The sequence below is a fragment of the Triturus cristatus genome, chromosome 7 (genome assembly GCF_964204655.1).
Source record: "Triturus cristatus chromosome 7, aTriCri1.1, whole genome shotgun sequence".
NCBI classification, from domain to species: domain Eukaryota; kingdom Metazoa; phylum Chordata; class Amphibia; order Caudata; family Salamandridae; genus Triturus; species Triturus cristatus.
The window spans coordinates 875,480,130-875,504,723 of NC_140590.1; the positions used below are offsets into that span (position 1 = coordinate 875,480,130).

Here is a 24,594-nt window from a genome sequence, read left to right on the forward strand (position 1 = left end):
TGGGCACTGCGAGTCCCAGCAGACAGGTGCAATAACATCAAAAAGGGAGCTATTTCGTACTGTTAGAATATTATAGTGGAAGTCCGATCCGTGGCGTGAGGAATTGCAAAGTAAAGAATAACCTGTGCAGAAAGATGGAAACTTACTCTGTGATGGAGCACTTCGGCGTGGTCCAGTAGGAGGGCAGCATTAATTCAATGCGCAGGACAGGTTTCTGAGACTGTTCAAAGGATAATTGTCAATTAAAAGTAGCAAACACCTTGTAACAGACTCGAGTGAACTGCTTGAAGCATTTTGGTGAAAAATTGAGATGAACGAATTTAAACATGTTTTTGGCTTACTTTAGATTCGGTAAGAATAAAAATGTCCCAGCAAAATCGATATTGGTTTGATTGTACTGCACTGAGAGGCCTGCACGGAACTCTGCAGTCAGAAAACGAAGAAGATATTGTCCGACCACACTTATTTGTATTCAATATCATGACGCATTTGAGGGAAACTACTTTGATTGTGCCAATTTCTAAAAGCGCATCACATTTAATAAGCTCTGTAGTATGAAGGCTACTTGATGACTGAACTCTGCCTGACTTAAATAATAAATCGTGTTTCATCTCTGACGAGGAAGGTAACTGATTTTTCTCGGTGACGCTTTGGCTAATTAGGTAAAGTGAATCACTCTAATTAGCAGGTCATAATTCATCTTTGCTCCTTGGTGTTTTTTTTGCACAAAGAACACTTAGGAATTGGAAAATGGTTCCGAAAAGTCCCGCCTATCTTACCACATACAGTGGAAGAGATTGTGTTACCTTGCATAAGGTGCAGTGAAAGTATTGCACTTGTGATCTGCAGGGTTGGCAGAAAGGGGTACTACGACTGGTATAGACAATCGAACATCTACACAGTTACTAAGGTACATCAACTAGAGACCGACAAGAATAATTCAGGATGGACTGCAAATGAACAGACTGCCAGGAAAGGAAAGGTCTTCCAATATAAAGAAGACATGAAATCATGCAGTCAACACATTAAATAAATATGAAAATTTAGATAAAGTCAAAAGAATAACAGTGGATGGTAACTGTTGTTGGCCACACATGTGACTAGTCAATTTTCTTTCTGCTCAGGAAATATTCACTCAAATCCCAAAGATGAAAGATACAAACCAGCCAGGACTGGAAGCTGGGAAGCTGAAGCGGAAAGAGTGTTCCATCAAGTTACTCATGGAGGTCCCATCTCCTTTTCTTTTGTCCAGTCAACCAAAACATATGTGCCCTGTTCTAGTATAAGATTTGGACCAGGGAAACCTGAAGCTCTGGCTTTTACCGCTGTAATGATACAATTATTATTACATTATAGAATGTTAAGACAAATAATTAGTTAACAAATAAAGTTGAGTTTCTTTGTTTTACGCCATTATATTTTTCTGAACATCTGTGTGAAACAGTGAACTGTGGTGATTTAATTAGTCTTTTTCAGTCTTTTAAAGATATACAATCAATGGCCTCACATAGTTCGGATTTGATTAAGATTATATTGTCAATGGAATCTACCAGGAGTAAATCCGCGAAATATAATTGTTTTACCTAATTCCATAGAAGACAGTTTTGAATTGTGTATCTCTGTGTATGGAAGTTAGAAAGCATGCTGTTTCACAATCTCCAAAACTATTGAGATCACAAGTGAAGGCAAATCAGAGTACTGCTTCCAAGAGAAATACAATTATGGGAAAAGCAAGGTAGGGCCGATGAAGTGTTTAAACTAACCGAAACGGATCAGGAGCGTTTTGGTAAAGAAGAATCATGGAGGAGTTTTACAACTTGTCTTAAAGCACGTGATAAGGTCAACCTGTTGCTCATGAGGAGGACAGCTTAGTTCAATCAGAGATAGTTGATATCAATGTTAGTTGAGAAGAAGGAATTATTAGTGGAAGTAGCTAGCAGGACCTTGTAAGATGGTTCTACACTCTTTCTTTATTTGATTCCATATATTGTTTAGGCCCTATTTAAGTCTCCTCATCTGTTGAACATCTGGATGTACAGCAAATTATGAGTTGCGGAACTGCAGGCATTAATCTAGGAATGCCACATAGTCTGTTCTAAAGAAAATAGCAGACTCATTACCAGTCACTGATTCTGTCTGGTCCTGTGTTCCAACCGCAGGATTCAATGACTGCAAGAACACCAAGGCAACCTTTCCGAGAAGCATTTTCACACCCAATAAAATCACATGTGGCCTGCTGACATTCTCCATCTGCTGATGAGCTTCAGTAGAGAAGGCACAAAATTAGGAACCTGGATCCGGTAAAAAACATGGTGCTCCTGGGCCACGTGGGATTCCCCAATTTCTGGACCTTTTACTCCTAGTGCCTAGTTTCAAAATTCTATATCATGGCTGGAAGCATTCATTCCAGCCTTGGCATCCCTCCTCACCCTCGAATTCCAGGTAACTCAGAATGAGGCACTAGTGTTTCGTACTTTTTTTAATCAATTTGGCTACATCTTATATACACTACCACAAAGAGCGTCTAGTGAAGGAAGGGTGGTGGGGTGGATTGAATTTTTTTTATCTGTGATCAGAATTGTAAAAATAAATAACACTTTAAATATACGTTGACTAGTGGGTAAGATTGTGATATTTAGGGAAAAATACTTGTTTGGAGAAATCTAATTTATCAATAATTATCTGCTGCGAACAATAGTGAATGAAGGCAATGTATTGCACTCCCTTTAGGAGTCGACAACCTAGAATGGTAATGTGATATCCAAAGGTGATATCCTTGATACAGGGTTATTTGTTTTAGGGGAAACAATGTACATTTGGTGCACCAATGAATGAACAACACAAGAACGATTTGTAACGTCAGGGCATCTCGCGAACAATAAATGAAAAAATGGGAATTTTTATTAAATCAGCCTTGGAATGGGTAGCCTCCCCATAGAGTCTTCTGCTCTTCACACCTTTCTAAGCCACGTGGAAAAGTCCATTATTCTTGTTCTTTTTTGGTGTGCAAGCATTTAGAGATCTCAGACCATTTTTCCAAATAACAATCGTGTGGACTTTTATTAGCACCTTCAAGTGACCAAACTTTATTTCCTTCCACACAGTAGGACTGATAAAATAAAGGTCTTGTATCCTATTTGGGAGACGATTCAAAAAGCAATCAAGTGGTCTGAAAGAAGAAAACAACGCACACCAGCATTAACTTTAAATCTGAACTTAAAATTCATGAGGTCCACAATTGTGAACAGGACCACTCAATAATAGTAGAAGTGTGGTGGCCTGTCTCAGAAGAACTCATTCCGACATGTTGTAGATGGGCAAACACGATAGTATAGGCTGATTTGGGCTGAAAGCGGGACTGGAAAATAATGGCGTTAGAGTGGGAAAATCAATTTTAAGAAATGAGCGGACTTTTCGGTCTGAAAACTAGAAGACACTTGGATATGGATGTAACTTTAGTTATAAAAAATGTCTATGAGGGGAGGGCAGTGGGAGGTGCAATTAACTAAATGGGGCTTGCAGATGAGTGGCATACAGAAGGAGCCAGAAGCTTTTTGAACGTTTTTGAGAGCGGTTAAGTAGACTGTTTAAGTAAACCATAAGCCCAGGTCACTAGTCAACACGTTTTGTACACTGATGTGAAAATTCTACGGTGTGTTGGATCCCTGAGTTCATTAGATCATCATGTCACAGGCCTTGGTATGACTTATGCCAGTGCTCGATGAAAACACTCTAGGCCCGGCTTAATGGTACAATAATTTTATCTAGTTGTAGGCCATCTTTCTGAAATTCCTGAATTTACAAAATGGACAACACGTATTTGCCTGCAAACTATTGGCTAATTGACTTCCTGAAAAAATAGCCAATATATTTTGAACCTTAATAGTCAAGTTGGATTTGATATTGCTATTTTTGATGTGACACTTTTCTTAATCTTTGTTTCCTGACTAAAACCAATAGGCTTTCTTGCCCATTTGCAAGTGTCACCTGAGTCCTATTGGCTCCCCTTGGAAGAGATGTGTATTGCTGCCAGACAGTGGACAAAGAGATCTGGTGTGGGGAGGGAGACTCCACCCTTGACACGATGGACTGGGGAGCTGTGCCTAGCACCATCCCTAGCCTCAAAGGACCCAAACCTTGTCAATGGCAGATGAAGCTCACACTTAGGCCTGCCTCCACTTTGTCTCTCTAGTTGTGTTTGGAAACAAATTTAGTGGGACTGGAGGAACTGTCCTGACCTGGTTTATGGGGTGGACAAATGCTTGCCCTCCACCTACAGGCTGGCACTGGCATACGAGAGGGTCCAATATACCTCTCTACAGAACACACCTGTACCTGTGAAGATCAGGAGGAGTACTACACCTGCTCCCTGATACCTGATTAGACTATTTTAAACCCAGGAACCCAGAAGTGACTCCAAGGGACAGTTGGCTGACATCCTGTTTGATCTTCAGGGACACAGCAAGCTTCTGGTGGCCTGTGCTCCTATAACTGCTCACCTGACCAGTTCCAACAGGATTTGCACCCTGCTGCTGGCCTCTGTTGGAGTGAGTCCTAACCCCCAAGTGGTCCACCCCCAGGTACTGGACTTTTGGCTGGTGTTACAGTGTACTCATCCTGTCTCCAAACTGCTAAAACCTTTTGCAAACTTTCTGCCTGGAGAACCGATGGAGACTGAGATTGCCATCAAAACCACTGCTGTCGACATAGAATCGCTGGTTGGCAGAAGCATAATGACTTGCCCCACTGATGGAAAGGTAACTTCTATGAAAGTTTTTTAATTCGAATGTATCAGGATTCATCAGGACCAATGTCAAGCAGCATCCAATCAACTTCAAGGCCATCCCGGGCACGCACTTTGCCCGCTCTGATCTTCCCTGCCTTAGTCGATGATGGCACAGGCAGCCCAATCTTCAGCAACCTTCCGTTGTTGAGACCTGCTTTGGATCCAGTTCGCACCTTGCCCCGCTGATGACTCGACAACCCCTTTTTCTCCACAAAAATATTCTACAGTCAAAAGGTAAACTTTCCACTAGGGCGGACCGGGTCTCCAAGTTTGAATAGCGAATCATTGCGATCAGTGTTAAGATTTAACTTTGACCCACTCTAGGGCGACCAGATATTTTAACAATTCATACCTCTGGGTCTACATATTGGATTTATTTTTGTACACGTTTGGGAGTTTTTTCAGCACATATAAAGTAGAGACAAAAATATACAGAATTTTCCTTATACTATACTTTTCCAATATATATACTCTGTTCTTTTAATGTATCTCTCCAGATGAAACAACCAAAAACATGACATTTTTGAACAATTGCATATTCCAATGTAGCAGAAATGAGGTGGCAGCAGATAAGGGAAAGTAAAAAAGGATACCAGGGTATGGGAAATCAATCATGAGAAAAGGCTTAGGCCATCGATGCTCATGAGAATCCTGAGCCCTACTTCGTATAGTATGGGTGTGGCGATGGGGATGCAAGGATGCATGAAATCGGTTGGTACTTTTTGGATCCAATTTTCTCCAATTTTGCCTCCATTGGGTAGATCACTGGATCAGAAACAGGCCATAGATGGTGCTGCCTTGGATGCCAAAGACTAGGGAGGGGCCCCATGGAGGGGTTGCTCTTTATTTACAGTGTGTATGTATGATAGCATCTGGTTACAAGTCAGCTAAGATGTATGAGTCTAGGCTAGGATGTTAGTGAGGAGTGGATGGGCTGCTCCACATGTGGAGTGGGAATCAGGGATCTGTAGCTGCAGAGTCTGATGTTTCCAGTGGATTCCTGGTGTAGATCAATCAACCAGGAGAGCAGTGTCTCCCAGGTTTGGGTCAGCGACGTAGTCCTCTGGTATTTTCTCTGTGTAGTGCCACTGCTTCAGCTTTCACCCAGTGGATACACATTCCCAACCATTGTTTTGGACGTGGCAGAATTGAGAGTTTTCAACTCATTGTGATTTTTTTGGGCCAGTATGAGAGCTTTGAACTGTGAACTATGAAGTGAGCTGTGTCTTAAGTTTGCATGATTGTGTATATATGTCCAGTCTCCCTGCCTCCCAGGTTGAGATGCCAGTGTTGTGTTCCAATTGGGACAGCACAGTGTTCCAATATGTCTCTGTATGTGGGCAAACCCATAGAATGTTTCTCAGGTCTGGGGTGCCACACTTGACAAAAGTGTCTGGGGAGCCTGGGAATATGTGGGCGAGCCACTTATGGGAGAGATGTGCCCTATGGATTTTGTGGAATTGGAGTAGTTTCAGATGGGCATTACACTGCACACTCTGCAGGTATGCCAGAACCTTCTCCCAATCCCTATTGTGGAGCTACGTATCAAATTTAGTCTCTTATGTATCCCTTAGGGACTGTACATTTGTCTTCATGTGGGTAACTAGGGCTTTGGTTACCCACCTGGTCAGTTTGCAGCCGGTACAAATAGTGTGAAGTGTTTGTATGAGTTGGTCGGTGTCTAGTTCGGCATTCTGGCCTTCTCAGGTGTCCCCAGTTGTGCCTTTCAGGGAGGTGTAAAGAAGGAATTCGATCAACATCAGAAATGCCATCAGTTGGCCATTTCAAAACAGATCCCCTATGCTAGAGCATCGACCTTCTCCCACCCACATAACTATTGACTATAGAGTTGGTGTCTCCGGGTTAGAAATCTGAGAAGCAGAGTAGTGCGGGTATGGGGATTAAGGTGTCCAGTGGGCTGGATTGCTTTTTTGGCATGGAGAGTTTGCGCTGGCTTTTCTCAAACGTAGCACTCCCATCTTCTCAGGCATTCCTGCATGTTGACCAGGTTTCATTTTGGATCTCCCCCTGCGTGCCTGATGCAGTCTTCAGCAATGGATGTGTCCTCTGGTTCGAAGGATCTCTTTTCCATCCAGGGTCTATCATACTGGCCCTCCCTTTCAGTCCAGCAGGCTAACAGATGGCAGAATTGTCACGCAAAGACCACTCCTTCTTCTCTTAATACTATCTCTCTAGGGGCCAGCTTGTTTGACTGGTGCGTTCGGGAGGAGCAGCAGACGTCCTCACCGCTCCTCTCCTCATGCGTACCATTTTGCTTCTCCTATGTCTTAGTTGAGTTTGGGCTCGGCCACCCTGATCTCTTATTTCTTGGTTGGCCACTCTCCTACACTAACGATCTGATAAGATTGAGGTTCCCGATAGGGGCCTCTCTTCTGGTCCTACTTCAGGCTCCTCTCTGCGTGGAGCCCAGGGCCTAGCTCTGCTCTCTTCTGGGAAGGGTGCACATTTCTGTTCTTCCTTTGTGCATCCTGAACGAGAGCTCTTTCTCGCTCCATTATCACCCCGTGTCTCTCCTCTATCTCCCACCTAGTGTTACACGCAGTTCTCATTGGTAGGAACTTGTTCTCCAGCTCACTTCCTATCAGTTCCTCCATCGTCTGGGCATACCCTGGGGGAGTATACCCTGCTGCTCCCCCCTCAATGTCAGACCCCGGAAGGCTGGGGCCTTCCTCCCCCTACTGGTGGTGCCACTATCCAGAACAGATATGAACCTCCCAGTTACCTGAGAACGATCTACTGGACGGGTTGGATTGTATGATCCCCTTGCTGCTGGGGCTTGATGGTCTGCGTACGATGGATGGGGGGGTCGACTTCCTGGAATTCTAGAACCGACCTGGGCTGAGTCTGGAATCACCCGGGTTTGCTGATCTTGCAACCTCCAAGCCTTACATCTGGTACCCCATTTCCCGGTGGGGGGGGGGGCTTTATCACCCTCAACCAGCAGATTGGAGTAACTCAGTGCAGGAACAGCTGGGGTGGTGGCATCATAGAGAGCACCTCCGTGCCAGTATTAGGTGGGGGAGGTGCGGACTCCTTGTTTGCAGATTCAAGGACAGAATTATGGATTGGGGTTGCCTCGAAGATGGCCCACAGTTCTAACTGCCTCTCTTTTAGTCTTTCTGTCCTACGTATTTGTTCTGAATGTGCGTCCTTGTGTGTCTGATTATGTTGGTGTCAAAGGATCCCCCCTCTGGCCAGGGTAAAGCGTGTGCCTTTAGCTAGCTCATTTCAAAGAACACAATCGCTAATGCTTTTAAAGACAGACCATCGGAGGTCCATGTTCATTGCAATTTTACATACAATTATGGCAGAAGTTTTTAGTCACTACTGCCCCCAAAAATACTACTGATTGTCTGCAAAGTGAGCACATAAACAAACACTACATCTACCCAAACATTATTTAAATGTCTAAATCTGGGTCCCACTCTTTCTCATGTCATAAATGGGATACATATAGTCATATCCTGAAAATCTCAATCCATATCACTATGGTTCACAACAAAGCAGGATCGCGACATCATTTTGCTCATGTCCCCTTGCTACTGGTGTTGATTCATGATGTGAATACATAAATAGATGCTCAATTTTCACACATCTTATTGACAAGTTCTGGTCACATACATTCTTGCATGCCAAATAAATAGTCCATACCATCAAGTTTCACAGCCTGGATCTAATGTGGGCTTGGGACATCGTGATCCCTATGTCCTCTTACGGTTACCCAGGATATCTATGAAGTACTCATTTTAAGCTTTTCAAGATTCAGGTACCATATACTACTCATAATCAAGGGCCCTATTCCACCGACAGTTACTGAATGGCAGGCCCTCCACTCAATACTTTGTGAAAGCACGGGTCCTATATTGTAACCAATGATGCCACAGGTGTACTCCTCTCCTTTTTTTCATCTCCTCAACCACAATCTTATTGATAATCAGTGTTTGCACTGTTCCCTGTATCACTTCAATTCAGTGCTAACAGAGCGTGCTAGGTGGTGAAGGGAGAAGTAGTTCAGGTATGCCCTCCTGATATCTGTGGCTCCCCACGATACATAGCTGACACATCTACAATGCAGTCAAAACTGTTTTTTGGTGCAGCATATCTAAGGATGTGTACTCCTGTCTTTACTTTCCTTCAAACCTAATTTACTACTGTGCTCTCCTATTCAAAATATTCAAATCTTAAGAAGGTGCTAGTCACATTAGACCAGTGCCTGGAAACACTTTACACCTCATAATACTCAATTTCTGGAGCCTGTCACTATACTTGTATTAACAACAGAGTGCAGTATCCTGTTAATGCTGATGATTTTGTTCACAAAGTAAAATTCTGTCGCCTTTTAACTGCAACAGTTCAACCAACCTTATACTTGAAAGTCGAGCTCTTATTGTTACTGGATTGTATTAGCTCAAAGCCAGCTGGGTCCAAGGTGTGTCATCATTCATATCCAGGTTGTCCATATGCAGTCTGTAGACCAATCGATCAGATCTCAGAAGTGCACTCATTAGGTTGTTTTCACCAGACTGCAGTCTCTTCAATACAAACCAAGTAAAATCATCCTCGTGGTGGCCTTTTTCATCTAAAGTGATGGATCATCTTTGTTGCTGTCTTTGTGCACCTGAACGTGCTTCTATTTTCGTCGATCCAGATTCTCACCTTTGTATTTTTCATAACTACATATTTAAGCCGGAAATGGCAGCTAATAATATAAACCACCTTTTTAGTATTGCAGCTACTATGGTACTTCAAAAACGGTGTTTTCAAGGCCGAATTAATACTAGTTGTTTTCTCCGTAAGACAACACACATTACAGTGTCCACATGGATAGTGTCCGAGTACATAGTATATATCCCATAGGGTTTTCTGTCACTGGGCTAGAGCTTGATTTTTGGATCTAGTATGTACGATTAGATCTTTTATACTCCTGGCTTGTTTGAAGGAAAACATCATTTCCTCTGAATTCTGAGTTAAGGGACCTCCATTGCTTATTGATTAGCTTCTTCTCATTGTTAGGTAAAGGGATATATGCGGTCACACAAATTTGTTTATTACAAGGTTCCCTCACTCTCATCCAGAGGCATTGACAGAGGTCGCTATTCCGTGCTCTCCTCTCAGCTCTTGTGATAACTCTCATTGGGTATTCTCTATCTCTGTGTTTTTCTTTTTATATTTCAGCATGTTTCTCATAATTAATTTTGTTGGTACAGTTGCGTCTCATTCATAAAAACTGGCCAAATGGAAGGGTCTGTTGAAGAAATCCTTGGATGAAAATTGCTGAATTGTATTAGATTGTTCTATCAGTAGGTTTTTGGTAGACTTCTTTTTTCAGGCCTTCATCTGCTGCAAAAATCCTTAGATCCTAAAAGTTCAATTCATTCCTATTCATAGTGCATGTAAATCATGAATTGATCAATTTTATTCAACCACGTTGCAAATTCCCTTGCTTCATCCTCAGTGCCTTGTCAGATGACAAAAACATTGTCAATATAGTGATTCCATCAATTGATCTTCTCTTGGTATGGATTATCATCACAAAACATTCTGTTTGTCTCAAAATTGTGAACATATAAACAGGCCAGGCTTGGATCAAACTTCCCACAGAAGGCCCATGGCTTTATAAAAAGACAGCACGGTCAAACTCAAAGTAGTTCCTAATAAGGGCAAGGTGGGAGAATTGCAAAAAAGATTTCTCTTGGTGTCATGCATTCCCACTAGACTTCTGATAATATTGAATCCACTACCTCCAGGGTCTCCTCTGTGGGATACTAGTATAAAATGCTTCCATGTGCATTCCAGTTCGTAATTCTTCATCTGGGTTCTTCCTCAAGTCATAGAGAATATTCAGTAGTTCCTTCGTGCCCTTTAGGTGGGTTGGTGTTCTCTTTACTAGTGGTCTCAAGAGCCAATCAAAAAACATTGAGAGAGGTTCAAAGACTGATCCAATGCCTGAGACATAGGTCTACCTGTGGAAGGAACAACCCTTTGTGTATTTTAGCGAGGATGTAGAAGTATTGAACCTGAGACGTTGAGGTGTACAGAAACTCGTCCTCCTTGGAGGACGACGATTGCACCCTGTATGTCTGCTGGCTTAATGACCATTTCTTGTGCTTTGCCAAGTTTAGCGATTGCTTGCTGTTCCCTTTCACGATGAAGAAAAAATGGTTGTGTTGCTGGATCTCTCATTTATCTATCTCATCACTCACTGTTTTCTCAAAAGCCAACACTCCAGGTGGCATCTGGTAGGTGGGTGGAGTGAATGTTGAGTTTATCTTTAAACTAGTGTTCATATCAGTATCATCCAATCTCTATCAATCTTTGAGAAAGTTTCTTAGATGAATTATTCTGAAGGAACCTGCAATCTCTGCTTTTAAGCTAAAAAGGTCACCTCTTGTTGCGAACTTTGATCTGTGAATCTGTAAAGGTCTTTCCACTCAAGTTGAATACTATATCTCTGATATCATCTAGTTTTTGCTGTGCTTAGTCCATATCCTCCCATGTAACTTCCAGCTATTTTTTCTTTCTTTTTCCCCAGCATGGAACAGCTAGAGGATGAAAGACTGATTTATTTGTTGTTGGAGCCCGTAAAAGACAAGCCTCCCCAATAAGGCTCTTGAAATCTGTTGGGACCATATAATCTTTGTGGCTGTACACCCTTTCATTGACCCCATTTCCTGGTGATCTGTAGGACCCTTAATCAGAACTTTGTGAGTCGGAGGCTCAACTACTCCTTGAGTATGTCTCAATAGGGTTCTCTTCTTTCTATCAACGATCCTCCCTTGAGTATGGACACACATTCTCAAAAGAAAACTTCTTCAGGTCTTTTTGGAATTTCTGTATCTTGGGGTTCATTAAGAAATCCTTAAATTAATAGACAGTCTTTTGAGCTTCATTCAATTTCTTCTTAATAGTTGAGATGGTAATCTGAGCCTTGAGTGGAATCTCACTGATCTTTTATCTTGATCAAAAGATTGTCGCTCATCCCTTTCTTCATCCAACACCTACACAAGATCGGAATCGAAGGACATGCACTCTCTTGGATTTGCTCCTTCTTGACTGGAATGACCCAGTCAGTCGACCTGTCATTGAACACCTTGGATGAACAAACCTCATCTGAGGAGTTCTGCAAGAATCCTCCCTGAGCCTGACCCTCTTTAAGACATACATGACCTCATCATCTGCTCACACAATATCAATATCATCTCCTACACCAATGACAAGCAACTCATTCACTCCCTCATGGACAAGATGCCCAGTACTCAGATCAAATTCAATGCTTCCATGACTGAAATCGCCCACTGGCTAAAGACCAACGGACTAAAGCTGAACACTGACAAGACTAAAATCATGATCTTCGGGAAGAGCACATCATTGTGGGACTCCACCTAGTGCCCAGAGATTAGTGTCAAGCACCCACCCCCACCACCCACGCTAAGAACCTCAGAATCGTCAACGACAGCAAACTCAACGTGACCACCAAGTCAATAATGTTACTGCCTCATGCTTGTTTCCATTCCCTGAAGATGCTAAGAAAGATATTCAAATGACTCCTAATCAGCACCCGGTAAACTGTCAAGTAACCACCCTGGTCACAAGCAAGCTGGCCTATGGGAACACCCTCTATGCTGGGAACAACATAAAACTCATCAGAAAACTGCAGACCATTCAGACCTAGGCAGCCAGAATCACTCTCAACCTGCTAATCGGCACTCACATCACACCACACCTGAAAGAGCTCAACTGACTCCCCATTCACAGACGAGCACAAATCAAACTCCTCACCCACACTTTCAAGGCATGACAAACACTGGCCCAGCGTACCTAAACAATTGCATCTGCTTTCACAAACCTTCAAGGCACCTCTGCTCATCCACCCTCCCACTTGCACAAATCCCACACATACGAAAAACCAGATACAGCAGTTGAACCTTCTCCTGCCTTGCTCCTAAAGTGTGGAACAAGCTGTCACTACACATAAGAGAATCCTCCTCATTTCTTAAACTCTTCAAAAAGCTAAAGACCTAGCTTTTTGAGCAGACCCACACGCCCCTGAGTGTGCTGAGACTTACACCCGCTCAGCACCACCTGGGTGATAGTTCACTCTGAAATCTGCATAACATAACACATCTGCATATCATTGAGACTGCAGTAAAACCATCATAATTAAATATTTCTCATTTACCTTGAGCCTCTCTATCCATTGGACTTCCCATCAAATTTAGTTTAAATGTAGGGTTTAATATGATCAAATATGAAGGTATTTTAAAGTTTGGCCAGGCAGAAGGACCACTATAAACTATCCAGCTGGCCAAGATTGCAGTTCTCCCATCTCATTTAGAAGTAGAGGCTGCAAGGGGGAGTGCTGATTGACCCCCCCAGTAGTCAAACAAAGGTAGTGACCTAAATGCCACTAGGTCACCACCGAACCGCCCTATTCATGATGATGACCAAGAAGCATATTTCCTTTGCCCAGATCATCATTTCTTACATGTCGTACCAATGTATGGAAAATGAAGAACTGCCCCAGTGCACAGGCACATCACTTAATTGTGCATAATTGCCATAGGCATTTATTTATTTTGCTTTTCAGAAATAAAGTAATGCATTTTTGGTTTGTATTTGAAAAATAAAAATGAAAAAAATAATATTGAGTGAAGCGTCCGAACATGGTGGGCTGCTCTGCGTTCCTCTGTTACGAAAAGTGCTTCTGCTCCTTTCTGGATGTCTATACGGGGTACGCAATAGGTCATTGTTGTTGAGACAGACAATTCAGGTGGTTGCCTATTTAATAATAAATGGCCCTATACGTTTTTTTAAAATACATTTTATATGTATAAAATGTTCCTGTATGTTGTATTTTCGCATAGAGATCGATAGTAAATATTCGACTCTGAATGCATTTCTTCCCCAGCGATGCACATTTGAGCAAATGAACCAGTTATACCATGTTTTCAGTGCAGTTCTATTCTCAAGTCAATCAATGTGCATGAACCTAATGGTACCAGGCTGGTCCTTACAATAGCTTTATAATAAGTCAAATTCTACCATTCAGATGAATATTTTCTCTGAAATGCTTAATTTGATAGAAATAGAAACAGCAATACACATGAATAGATAATAACTTTCGAGAGCTGATTACATAAGCAGTCTTTTCTAGTGAAATGGAAGCAAGCGTTTTTCAGATCTGGAGCAAGAAATACACAGGAATAGATTAAAGCAATATATTAATACTCTTAAATAACATAGCATAACATTACCTTTGCCATGATGTCTATCTTCAGGTAAATCGGTGTATGTCAGGATATGATGCTGCTGATTCATGCTTCTTTAAGTAGTAAATGGAGATAATGATAACTGGTGCTTATTTACAAGCTTCTTGTGCCACTGGTGTGTCATTTTTCACATGGGGAAACAGGGCAAAAACCCCTACAAAGACTGACAAAGTCAGGAGGAAGTGCTGGAACAGTGATGTTTTGTATGAGCGTATGATTTAGTCTCCCCAGCCCTTACCTACTTTACAGAGACCCAAGACTGTTATGAAATGTTTATATTTCATTTTAGGAGGGTTTGGCTTTGTGTTCTGGTATGCATATTCCAAGATATTTTTGTTTGGAAATATTTGTATTTGAAAATTTCTGAGGAGTTGTTCTTCCACTGCAAGACAAACCACTATAAAGATGATATAAAGCTGCATTTTCTAAGAACGCAGATAAGAAATAGTATTCTGTCACAATGAGGGAGCATTATAATTCTTCATTAAAGGCTAGACATATAAAAGACTGATCACAAAAAGTGGTCTACAATTGCGCATTCACTTGTTGTGAACAGCCTTTGAATGACCTGTGTACTAATACTGGTTGACCACAACACACAGGTATGAAGCCGTGCAAGAATCAGCAGAGCACCACACCACCGCTTTTGTGTTTGTATTCCCAAATGGGACCATTTTTTTCACATTAGCCCGTGGTCCTCAAAGACACCAGTGGTGCTAAAAATACAAAAAGTTTCTCATTTGCTCAACCTGATTACTCCTGAAACCATTTGTAAAGGGGATGGTGCCCAAAGGCGACACATTCGTTTTGGGAATTAGTTACGACCTCTGTTAAGGTGTCAGTAACTCATCAATGGTTTTCAAGTGGAATAATCTTACTAAAAATTGATATATGCCACATGAATTGCAATTACAAAGGGATGCCCCTTTCACGCCCTTTCCTAATTGCAATTCGGTATGGGTCGAAAATACCCATATTGCAAGTCAGACAGGCTTTTCTGGCTCACAGATGGGTTTGCTACATTTCAGAAACAAATTTTGTGTTGCAAACCTGTGAATTTGTGAATTGTATCACCTGCAATCACAAAATACTTCTGTATAACCTGTCCTAAGTCTTTTAAAAGGCAGAGGAGCATGCGGGTCAAACAAAAAACGCACACAGAGAGCTTGATACACATGCGCGCACGCAATGAAATTCGTTTTAATTATTTATTTATTAACTGAACTCTCTTTCGGCCTAAAGCCGGAGTTTACTACCCCCCACCCTGCCCTTACCCCACCCACCGCCCTGTAGCACTCCCACGAGGTGCCGCCACTGAACCACGGCTCAGTAAAAGCTGCAGCCTTACAGAATTACATGCCCAGTCCTGACATACATACATACTGTGATGATGTATTCCAAAGACTGATTTTTGTGATCCCTTTTAGGGCCTGACACATATCTGTGCACTCCCGTTGGTAGCATACAGGGAGTGGCTAGATTGCTTTTACATCAACAGATCCCTACTACAATAGCTTTGTTGCTCTTAGTAGTACAAGTATAAACTTTGGTATGCAAGGAAACCCACAGTAAAACTCACAGCACAGCATCTATGTTAACTACCCCCTGTCTGACACTCCCCTGGTAGACAGCTCCTGATTGTGGATTAATCTGGGACCTCTGAGCACTGACTGCAGCCTCCCACTGGAAAGGTATTTTATGGCCCTTGCAAATGTGTATTTTCATAGACAAGGGAACCCAAAGGTGTGACAGGGACTCTGGGTACAGTTATGTCTAGAGGAACAAGCGGTCTCTTCCAACAGAGTACTATACAACAATGTACATAGAAGTCAAATAGTTTCTTTGGCAAAGAAAATCAAATGAAATAAGAAAATAATTTAATAAATGTTGAAAAGGGTTGAAGGAAACAAAAACTTATAAGGTTAAAAACATATAGGACAACAAACAGTTAGATTGACACAACTCAGACATTTGCAAAGCGACTACACAAATAATAAGCAATTAGTGTCACGTCTATATAAGGTGTCAACGCTTTCCTCATTAGAATGAAAAGCAATTGCAATAGTCCTTTTACTCCATGTCCTTGCAAATGCATGGCCACTCTTTAGTTAACATGGCATTGAAAGCCTTGAGGTAGTAAGGACCAGGGAAACAGAGTGTGAGATTCGAGGCTGGGCGGGCTTTGGTGGGGAAGACAGTGGAAGAGTGGAAAGGGAGTGGCCAGTAGTGAGACTGAAGATGGGCAGTGAGCCAGAAGAAAGCGTTCAAATGTGAGCTAATCATACCTCAAACGAAGGCAACAAAAGTAAGCTCAAACATACTTCGATCGTGAGACATGTTAAAGATTCCTCCTTTAAGTGTGCAGTTATTTTTGTTTTGTACTTACCCACAATTAGCAAGTTCTCAAATGTGGATTGACAATACAAGTTTTGGCTGGGGAGCCACAGGCCAATGTGGCAGTAATCTGTTCTGCATCCCTTCGATGTGAGGTGTTTAGGACTGTACATCCTTTGTTAGTTTTCAACTCTAAATCTATTAGAAGCTTTGTTGGAGCGCGAGCAAGAAATGCAACTGACGGATCAAGTTCACCTACATTGAGAACTGGAGTATGCATAGTAAAAAATACTTTTTTTCGCTGAAGTTCAGGAGAATGTCAGGAGTCGTAAAGAGTAAGACACACCTACCCCAGCCAATTCAGGCATAGGCTTTAACATTGGGATGCATACTTCAGCAAACGTCACCAGTGATAATTCTGCTGTCATTTGGCCCAACAGTGCACCTTCTAAGAGGTACCGAGTGTGAACTGAACGCTGATATTTTCACTGTCAGTTTTAGCAACAAGAACAGAGCCATTAAGCATTCTTAGTGATTTGCCTAAGTCGAAATTGGTGAGGTTTTCATGTTTTTTTTCCAATTTGCATGAAAGGATGCTTTCTCAGTGGCCTTCACCATTCTCCAAAAGCTGTATTATTTTAGAATAATATACATTTCCATTTTGCCTTAACGATGAGATGCTGACATCGATAATTACTTAGGTTTTATTTCAGAATCTTTTGTTGCTAGAAGGTGCATTTATTACAGGAAGATGACATTTGCATTCAATGTATGCAGGTAATTTGAAGAGCTTTCCTTTCATATTACCTTGCTCAAGTCTTTACGTTCCAGAAAATATATGTCATCACTTCTACCATAATTAACTGTGGGAAACATTCTAAGATGTGCAGCTTCTCTTCTGTTCAAGGAAGTATTATAAGTGGCATTATGAATAAACCAGGCGATAATAAGATTGCCAATCGAAGGCCGATATACTTCTGTTTAGATACATAGAGGTAGTATGACAGATGAATAGGAAAACACACTCAAAACATAGAGAGATTCACTGCAAAAAAACCATTATGGAACGTTTTTGTAGATATTATGATCAGTCACTTCTCAATATTTAACATATCTTGAAACGAAAATTGCTATTGAATATCTAGAAAGCTTAAATTTGACAGGGAGAGCAATGTAACGCTATACCCAACAATGCACTGCTAACGACCCCTCCCCCCCAGTTAACGCCACACATGACATCACAAATGAGATAATTAATTATATCACTGCTGACATCACAGAAAACACTGCAGTTTTAAATGCTTGTTTTTTCCCCATGATAATACAGAGACTAAGGCTGTACCAACATTGGAACATGAATAGGTGTCCTTGCAGACATAAAGCATTAGTCATTCAAACTGTATTCCATTCAAATATGAACCATAAAAGAGAAAACAAATACATACCATAAAATAAGATCATAAACAATCCATTATTTCGTCACAACATACAAAAAATAGTAAATTCACAGCTCTGCCATTCAAGTAAAAAAAACACCACATTGAGAATTAGAGCTGCATCAACATTATTAAAATGCCACTTGAGTCAAAAAATCTTGTCCTTCCTGCTTCCCCCAAAAATATGACAACTGCAGTACAGGTAACAGGAGTATGTCGTTTCTGTCGAGATGTAAAACAGGTTTACAATGTGTAAAATTAAGCTGTTTCAATAGAGTCATTATGTAGAGTTTCCAGGGGTTTCAAGGTGTCAATTACTTTGCTAAGAAAAACTCACACATGTAACTTAACGCTTGGGTCGTACTTCTCTGAGGAAACTACGAAAAATGTACAACATGTAAACGAAACATTGTCAGAACAAATCTATGAAGTACATTACTGACCATCACAAGATATGACTGGATGCCATAACGTACGTCTCGTGTTTGTCATCAGTACCGTCCCTAGCTTCCATTCAGGTCTGGCGAATAAGATTTTCCAATCTCTGTTACTTATGCCTTGCAAAGTTTCGGATTTTCAGAAAATGTCGGCATACCCAAATGATTACAGATTACAGATACACGACATCCAAGGCCTATATATGATCGACAGCATCCGACTTTAAACAACCGCACACAATGTTCCTGTTTAGTGCAGCTGCTTGTTTGGACCATATGCCACAATATCAAAGGTGGAAGATGTATTCGCTCTTCAGTATATGGCCCAGCTCCTGAAGGCAAATAGAATGGGAACAGCTCGATGGCTCAGCCAACAATCCTTTTAGCCACTGATTTTCTTTTGTCTGTAAATTATTGACATTTGAGTAGCTCCAAATGCATTCTCCATCGCAAGATGCTGACGCGCACTTAGCTAAATAGAAAGCTGTCATTTCCTGAAGAGGTTTTATACCAAGTCTAACAGCGAATTTAAACACTGACAAAATGGATTTATCAAAACATAACATCCTCGTTTTCCTCAGACGACACTTGTTATTCAAACAGTCAAAGTTCAACCCTACATAGGAGAAGGGGTCAATATTAGAAATCTTTTTGGCTGGATCAACAATCATAGTATACATTTTACTGAGATTAACACATATACCTACGTACTCCATAAAGATGACAAAATTATCCTGGAGACATTGTTTACCTGGAACCCGTACGTGCCAATAAAACCACATCATCAGCGTAGAGCAGAAGATGTAAAGAACTAGGTCCTATTTAGGGCACATTTATCACTTTTTCTTCCACAAATTTCTCAGTACTCTTCATATATATAATGAACAGGAAGGGGGCCAAAATGCACCAATGCCTCACCCCCTACTGATCCCAAAGGACTTAATTCATTCCCCGTTTCTAACTTAACGGACACAAGCCCTAGTGCTTTTATACAACAGTCTTAAAAAATGGACCATAGAATCTCTGATCCCCATCTTGCCCACGAGTGCCCACAATTTAGAGTGAATAGCATTGTTGAAGGCACTCGACAGATCAATAAATGCTAAGTAAACGGATCCATTTTTAGCTGCGGTGTAGTTGTTTATAAAAAGATTTATGTTCAGTCATTGTCTTATGGTTCCAATACCTTTGCGGAAGCCATATTGAATGTAACAAATATTATTGTGCTCCTCCGCCCAAATATCCAGAAAAACTACAGGAGCCCTAGAACAGTCACTAGCTTAATAATAGTAAAAGCTTATATTAACAGCAGTAATGTTACTGTGCAAAGGACAGGGGGATGCAAAGATGAATAAGACCCTTTCGAGAAAATAAGCGGATCTAAAATTGCCCACAACACAGTCATCTTTCTTTCTCTTGCAATCCATTGAACACGTCATACCATATTAGTTCACTCCAAAAGACCTGTTGCCCTTCACAATCTGTTCCTCACCGAATGCTTAACTTTATTGCACAGCTCTCTTCATCTCTCTCCTTGATCCTTGCAGATGGGTAGAAGGTTCTTTGGGATGGGTACATATGGGATGACTTCAGAGAGTAATTGGAGGCAATTACTTGCCAATGCAGTGTCTGGTTCCTCCTGGTTATGGTGAACACAAGGTTTTGGGAGATGTTCTAATCATATTTGGTTGCAGTGCAAACAGAACCCCAGTTTCACTCACTACTTTGAAGCATAATAATTCTAAATTAATTCTCCCCCACATGGTCCTCGAAATCAGCGGGCTGTCTGGTGCTGCCTCTTGATAGATTATTTTTGCATTAAACCAAAGCTAACCATTTCCTAACAGCGGACTACAGGGCTTCAAGTCTATAAGAGACTCTGTTAACTGACTCCTTTACCAGAAGCTCGTAATTATTGTTACCCAAGGGCTTCTGGGGTTGCCGCCTGAAGTTCTTTATCTACACAATCGGGGGCAAAACACCTTGAATTTAGTTATGTTTCTCAGGGGGTTTTAAGTGTGTGGTCCCTTATATTTTACTTTTTTGTCTTCTCATACAGGTATCTGATTTGGATTACTTAGGGTTAGCACCAATGGATCAGTAGGTGAGGCGGGTTTGATTGTCAACAAATCACTCCCGACACATGTGCCAGCCAAACCCAATGCATCTATGGTGCTAACTGCTGACACTGACATAGAACTACAGTAATGTGGTGCTACTCCCAGGGCATGAATGACTACTTTTTCGTTGGCTGCACGTTGTTTGGTGTTTTGCCTCTCCTCAACATTACTGCTTTCTTTGTTTATCGCACCCATGTCATTTGTTAGAGAGGTCATGACACTTGTTGCTGAGGAGCTGTCCTTAACCACTGACGAAGAAGCTGTTTTTCTCTTCCCTATCTTCATAAAGACAGGCTTGGTGAGAAAGTGACTTACGAAAAGGGGGAGGCCCAGCCCAAGCGATTTCAGGCTCTAACTGGCTCAGATGGGCCTATCTTGCCCTTGTCTTCACCTGGGCAAAGCCCGAGCACGACCTGCGCTGTGGGGCAGAAAACCCGCTTGAGCACCAGCAACAGGGCCTCGCCTCCTCCTCTCTCAGCGACAGTCAAGTGGAGACTGGGACAGCAAGCCCTCAGTATGCCCCCAGATGGATAAGCTCAACTTAAAGCAGACATACAAAGACAATAGACAGATATCTTCAAATAACTTATATGGACATACTAGATTACCCTATAGATCTTTTGTAAAAGAAGCAAGACTACAGTACAAATGACCATCACTTAGTGCCCCTAGAGTTTCCCAGGTGCTGTCCATGCAGGTAAGAGCGGTGGGGCCGGGTTGAGGGGGATTTGGACAGACAAGCACAAGGGAAAATGAAATAAATAATTAATGTTCCATCGGCGTCTGTCGAAATCCCCTCCCTCCCCCACCTGGCCCCACCGCTCTTACCTGCACTGGCCGCTGCTGCAGTTTCTCTACACAGAGAAGCAATGTAGCGGAAGGACTGTCCTTTAGTTTCTTTAGATGAGTAGGAAGGCTGCACTATGGCAACCATCACCACATGGCTTTGCAGTAGCTTTTGACAATGACCATTATTAAACGGCCTTACAAATGATAGCATGAAATAGTGGAACATTACAAACTCTAAATGGCATGATATGTTCCAGAAGGCAGTCTTACTCTCCCACAGGAAAACGTTTTTAAAGAGGTTAAGCACTCAGAAAACAATTTTATAAAAACAAAATCTAGCAATTCCCTTCTAACACTTCAATCGAACGGAAGTTATGTTTATAATAGGAATCATAAAAATGTATCATTTTCATTGGTTATGGTCAGAACGTCAACCATAACTAACTTATGCTGAGATCAGAGAGCTATTCAACATTATTTATTGTGCTTAATCGAAGTTACTGTGCTAAACAGTCCTACAGCAACAGGCAGCTAGCAAAGCCTTCAACCATATTTTACTCTAACCCTGAAAACCTAGGGTTCACGGAGCCCGCTGCATTTTGCCTTCAGTCGTAGACAGTGAGGACTGGGGGTAGGGTGTAGCATTGGTTCTGTGTGGCATTGGCCTTCAGCCACTTTAAGCACCTCGCCCATGTATATCCCAAACCAGTGGGGCATTACCTTCGGGCATGCACAGGTGGCTTGGAGGGTAAACTCTGGATGGCTTGCCCATATTTTTGTGTTTTACTAACACCTACGAGTCAACACAGCTAGCTGTACATTGCCTTGGACTGTGCGCAGATGCCCCATTTCCAGAGATGCATGTTCCTGTGTAGTGGAGTCTGGGATCGTGGCATGCCATTGGCCACATCCTTCAGTCAGCCTCCATGACGCGTTAATCAGCTGCACGCGGCAAAACGCAGCTGGATCTGCGGGCAGGGTCTTTGTGCACTGTACTCAAACTTTCTAGGGAATTTTAAATAGAAAACAACGCTTTTCCCTCCTTTCAATACAGCACTACGAAGTATGTGATGTTTTATCTGCAATATTTTGTGTTGCTCGGTCCAATGACACCCAAGGTTTTAGCAATCAGAGGTTTTGAGGCACCCCATCCAACTTTAACAAAATGACGCCCCCCCCTACCCCTCGCAGGATGTGAATAGGGGCTCCTGAGTCCCCCATATCTCAGAGATAATCCGTAGCCTGAATGGAGGCCCCCTGAAGGTTTGAGGGCCCCGGTGCGCTGAAAGGGACTGCGTACACCCCTCGCAGTAACTGTTTCCAAAGTCCTCTCAGTTAATCTAGAGGTATTAGGAAATAAAAGCTGTTTTGACCGTTCTTAAACTTTTCTTTTCTTGAGAGATCTGCACATTATTGAACATACAAAGAGACATTATCGATGCTAAGATTCATCATATGGTGTCACTTTTTAAAGAATCTACTAATAGGCCGTAACATTTGCATATTTATAACTCACAATTTGAAAGCAAAATCATGATTTTGAAAGATACGAATCCATTCTGAATCCCGATTCTACTGTTCAAAAGTGGCAGTTTTCCAAAGGTGCTTTTTCCAACCCTAAAGTGTTTTCTACTCCCTAAACTGAAACATCACTCATCATTAACACCTTGGAACAAGATACGTTTTTCCACCATCAAATTTTTGATTTCAGATTGAAAATCACAATTTCAAAGGTGGGGGTAGGAAAATAAAAAATGAAGCCTTTCACTAACCAATCACCCCTCTCAAAAATTCAAATGTGATCGACAGAATTTGTAATTCCAAAACAGAAATTATCATTATGAAAATATATCATTTTTACCCCACTTTTACTCCAAAAAATCCTAAATGCATTTTCATGAAACGACAGAATAATCACAACCTGGACCAGGCCATTTCACCTCATATATGGTTTTTCAAGATCGGTTTAGAAGATATTGTTATACGTGCAGCTGTTTTTTTCTTTCATTAAATGGAAATTAAAAAGCGATGATGCACGTTTGCGACCACTCTTTATTTCCACCTTAATAGAATGGCACAACATGCTCCTTGGTCAAGAGGTATAGGGTACCAAAACTTTATATTAATTCAATCCAGTTTCATCAAAGAGCACAACGGCATTCAAGATTAAAAAAATAATTTTACATGAGGAGTGCATTAGAACCATTAAGACAGGGTCTCTTTGCCAACTCTGTAACACAAACACATACAAGTTATTTGGGCAGGCATTTAGGAAGCGCTATCTGAGCTTCGCAGGGATTCATGCAGATGTGGGAATGGGGAGGGGAAACTGTAGAATGCCCACCTTACCTGAGGATTTTGGGGGGTGTTATTGGCTCTACTTGGCAAGGAGTGGGGAATGATGTTTTCAGCCCCCTGCTTTGCACAAGGCAGGGGAATTTGTTAGTGCACTCTCAACTGCCTCCAAGAGTGTGGGTATTTTCTGCCCTCCTACCTTGCCCATGGGCAGGGCCTGCTATATGGAAGCACCAAGGCAAAGGAAGGTCATTCAAGACACTCTTCTATAAACGGACCATAGGAAGTTTTATTATCCAGAATCTAATCGGAATTTAAGGAAATCAGTTTTCTTACACTGCCAGTAAGGGAGACGATTGACAGAATCTGTTGAATGCAGGTTCACATTTAAGAGCCTAAGACCTTTTGGGACCCACCTCATTTCTTTCTAGCCAAGAGGACTGAGCACCAGGTTTCTCATATGGAAGAGGATGCAGAGTTTGTGTCTTGGCAATGGCGTGCTTCATGTCTACTACAGAAACTTTGATTTTTTTTTGTTGCTGAATTTGTATGAATTGTAACTCCTGGTTTTCACGTTTATTAAATTGAAGTTCAGTTTATGTATATATAATGTCTTCTTAAAAATGCATGCAGGTACCTGTTAATTCGTGTTACTTGTCAACATATTGCAGATTGACTGTGAGAGCGGAATGTCCAATGCATTTAGAAGACTTTCCAATGGATGCTCATGCTTGCCCCTTAAAATTTGGAAGCTGTAAGTCATTCTTTTTTTTTTTACTGAAGCTTTCTTTTATCTCTTTTTGACAACATTCGTGTAGGTTTTGCTGAAATCACAAAGATAAAATGTGTATTATTTTATTATTCATGTAACTACTATATTTCAAGATTTGTCTTAGAAACTCTCTTCTTGAGAGCAAGGAGATGTAATTGCTTTATATTATACACGCACATACACACACATACACATTCACTGAAAAAGCAATGGTAAAAGTGATGTTATAGTTAGGGGTTGGAATGAGACACAAGTTACCATAGGAAACCGGAAAAAAAATCGAATATGGCAGTTATACTTTAGTAAATTAATTATAAATTGGGATCCCCATAATG

At 41.5% G+C, this 24,594-nt stretch overlaps 1 protein-coding gene across 1 annotated transcript in view; it reads left to right on the forward strand.

Annotated features, from left to right (window-relative positions):
* The window catches only part of LOC146810798 (gamma-aminobutyric acid receptor subunit alpha-1), a 419,681-nt gene that overhangs the window by 286,045 nt on the left and 109,042 nt on the right, over window positions 1-24,594 (forward strand). Inside the window, exon 6 of the mRNA XM_085617828.1 lies at window positions 24,159-24,241. Coding sequence (XP_085473954.1) covers window positions 24,159-24,241 — 83 coding nt within the window. The remainder of the gene's footprint in view (window positions 1-24,158; window positions 24,242-24,594) is intronic.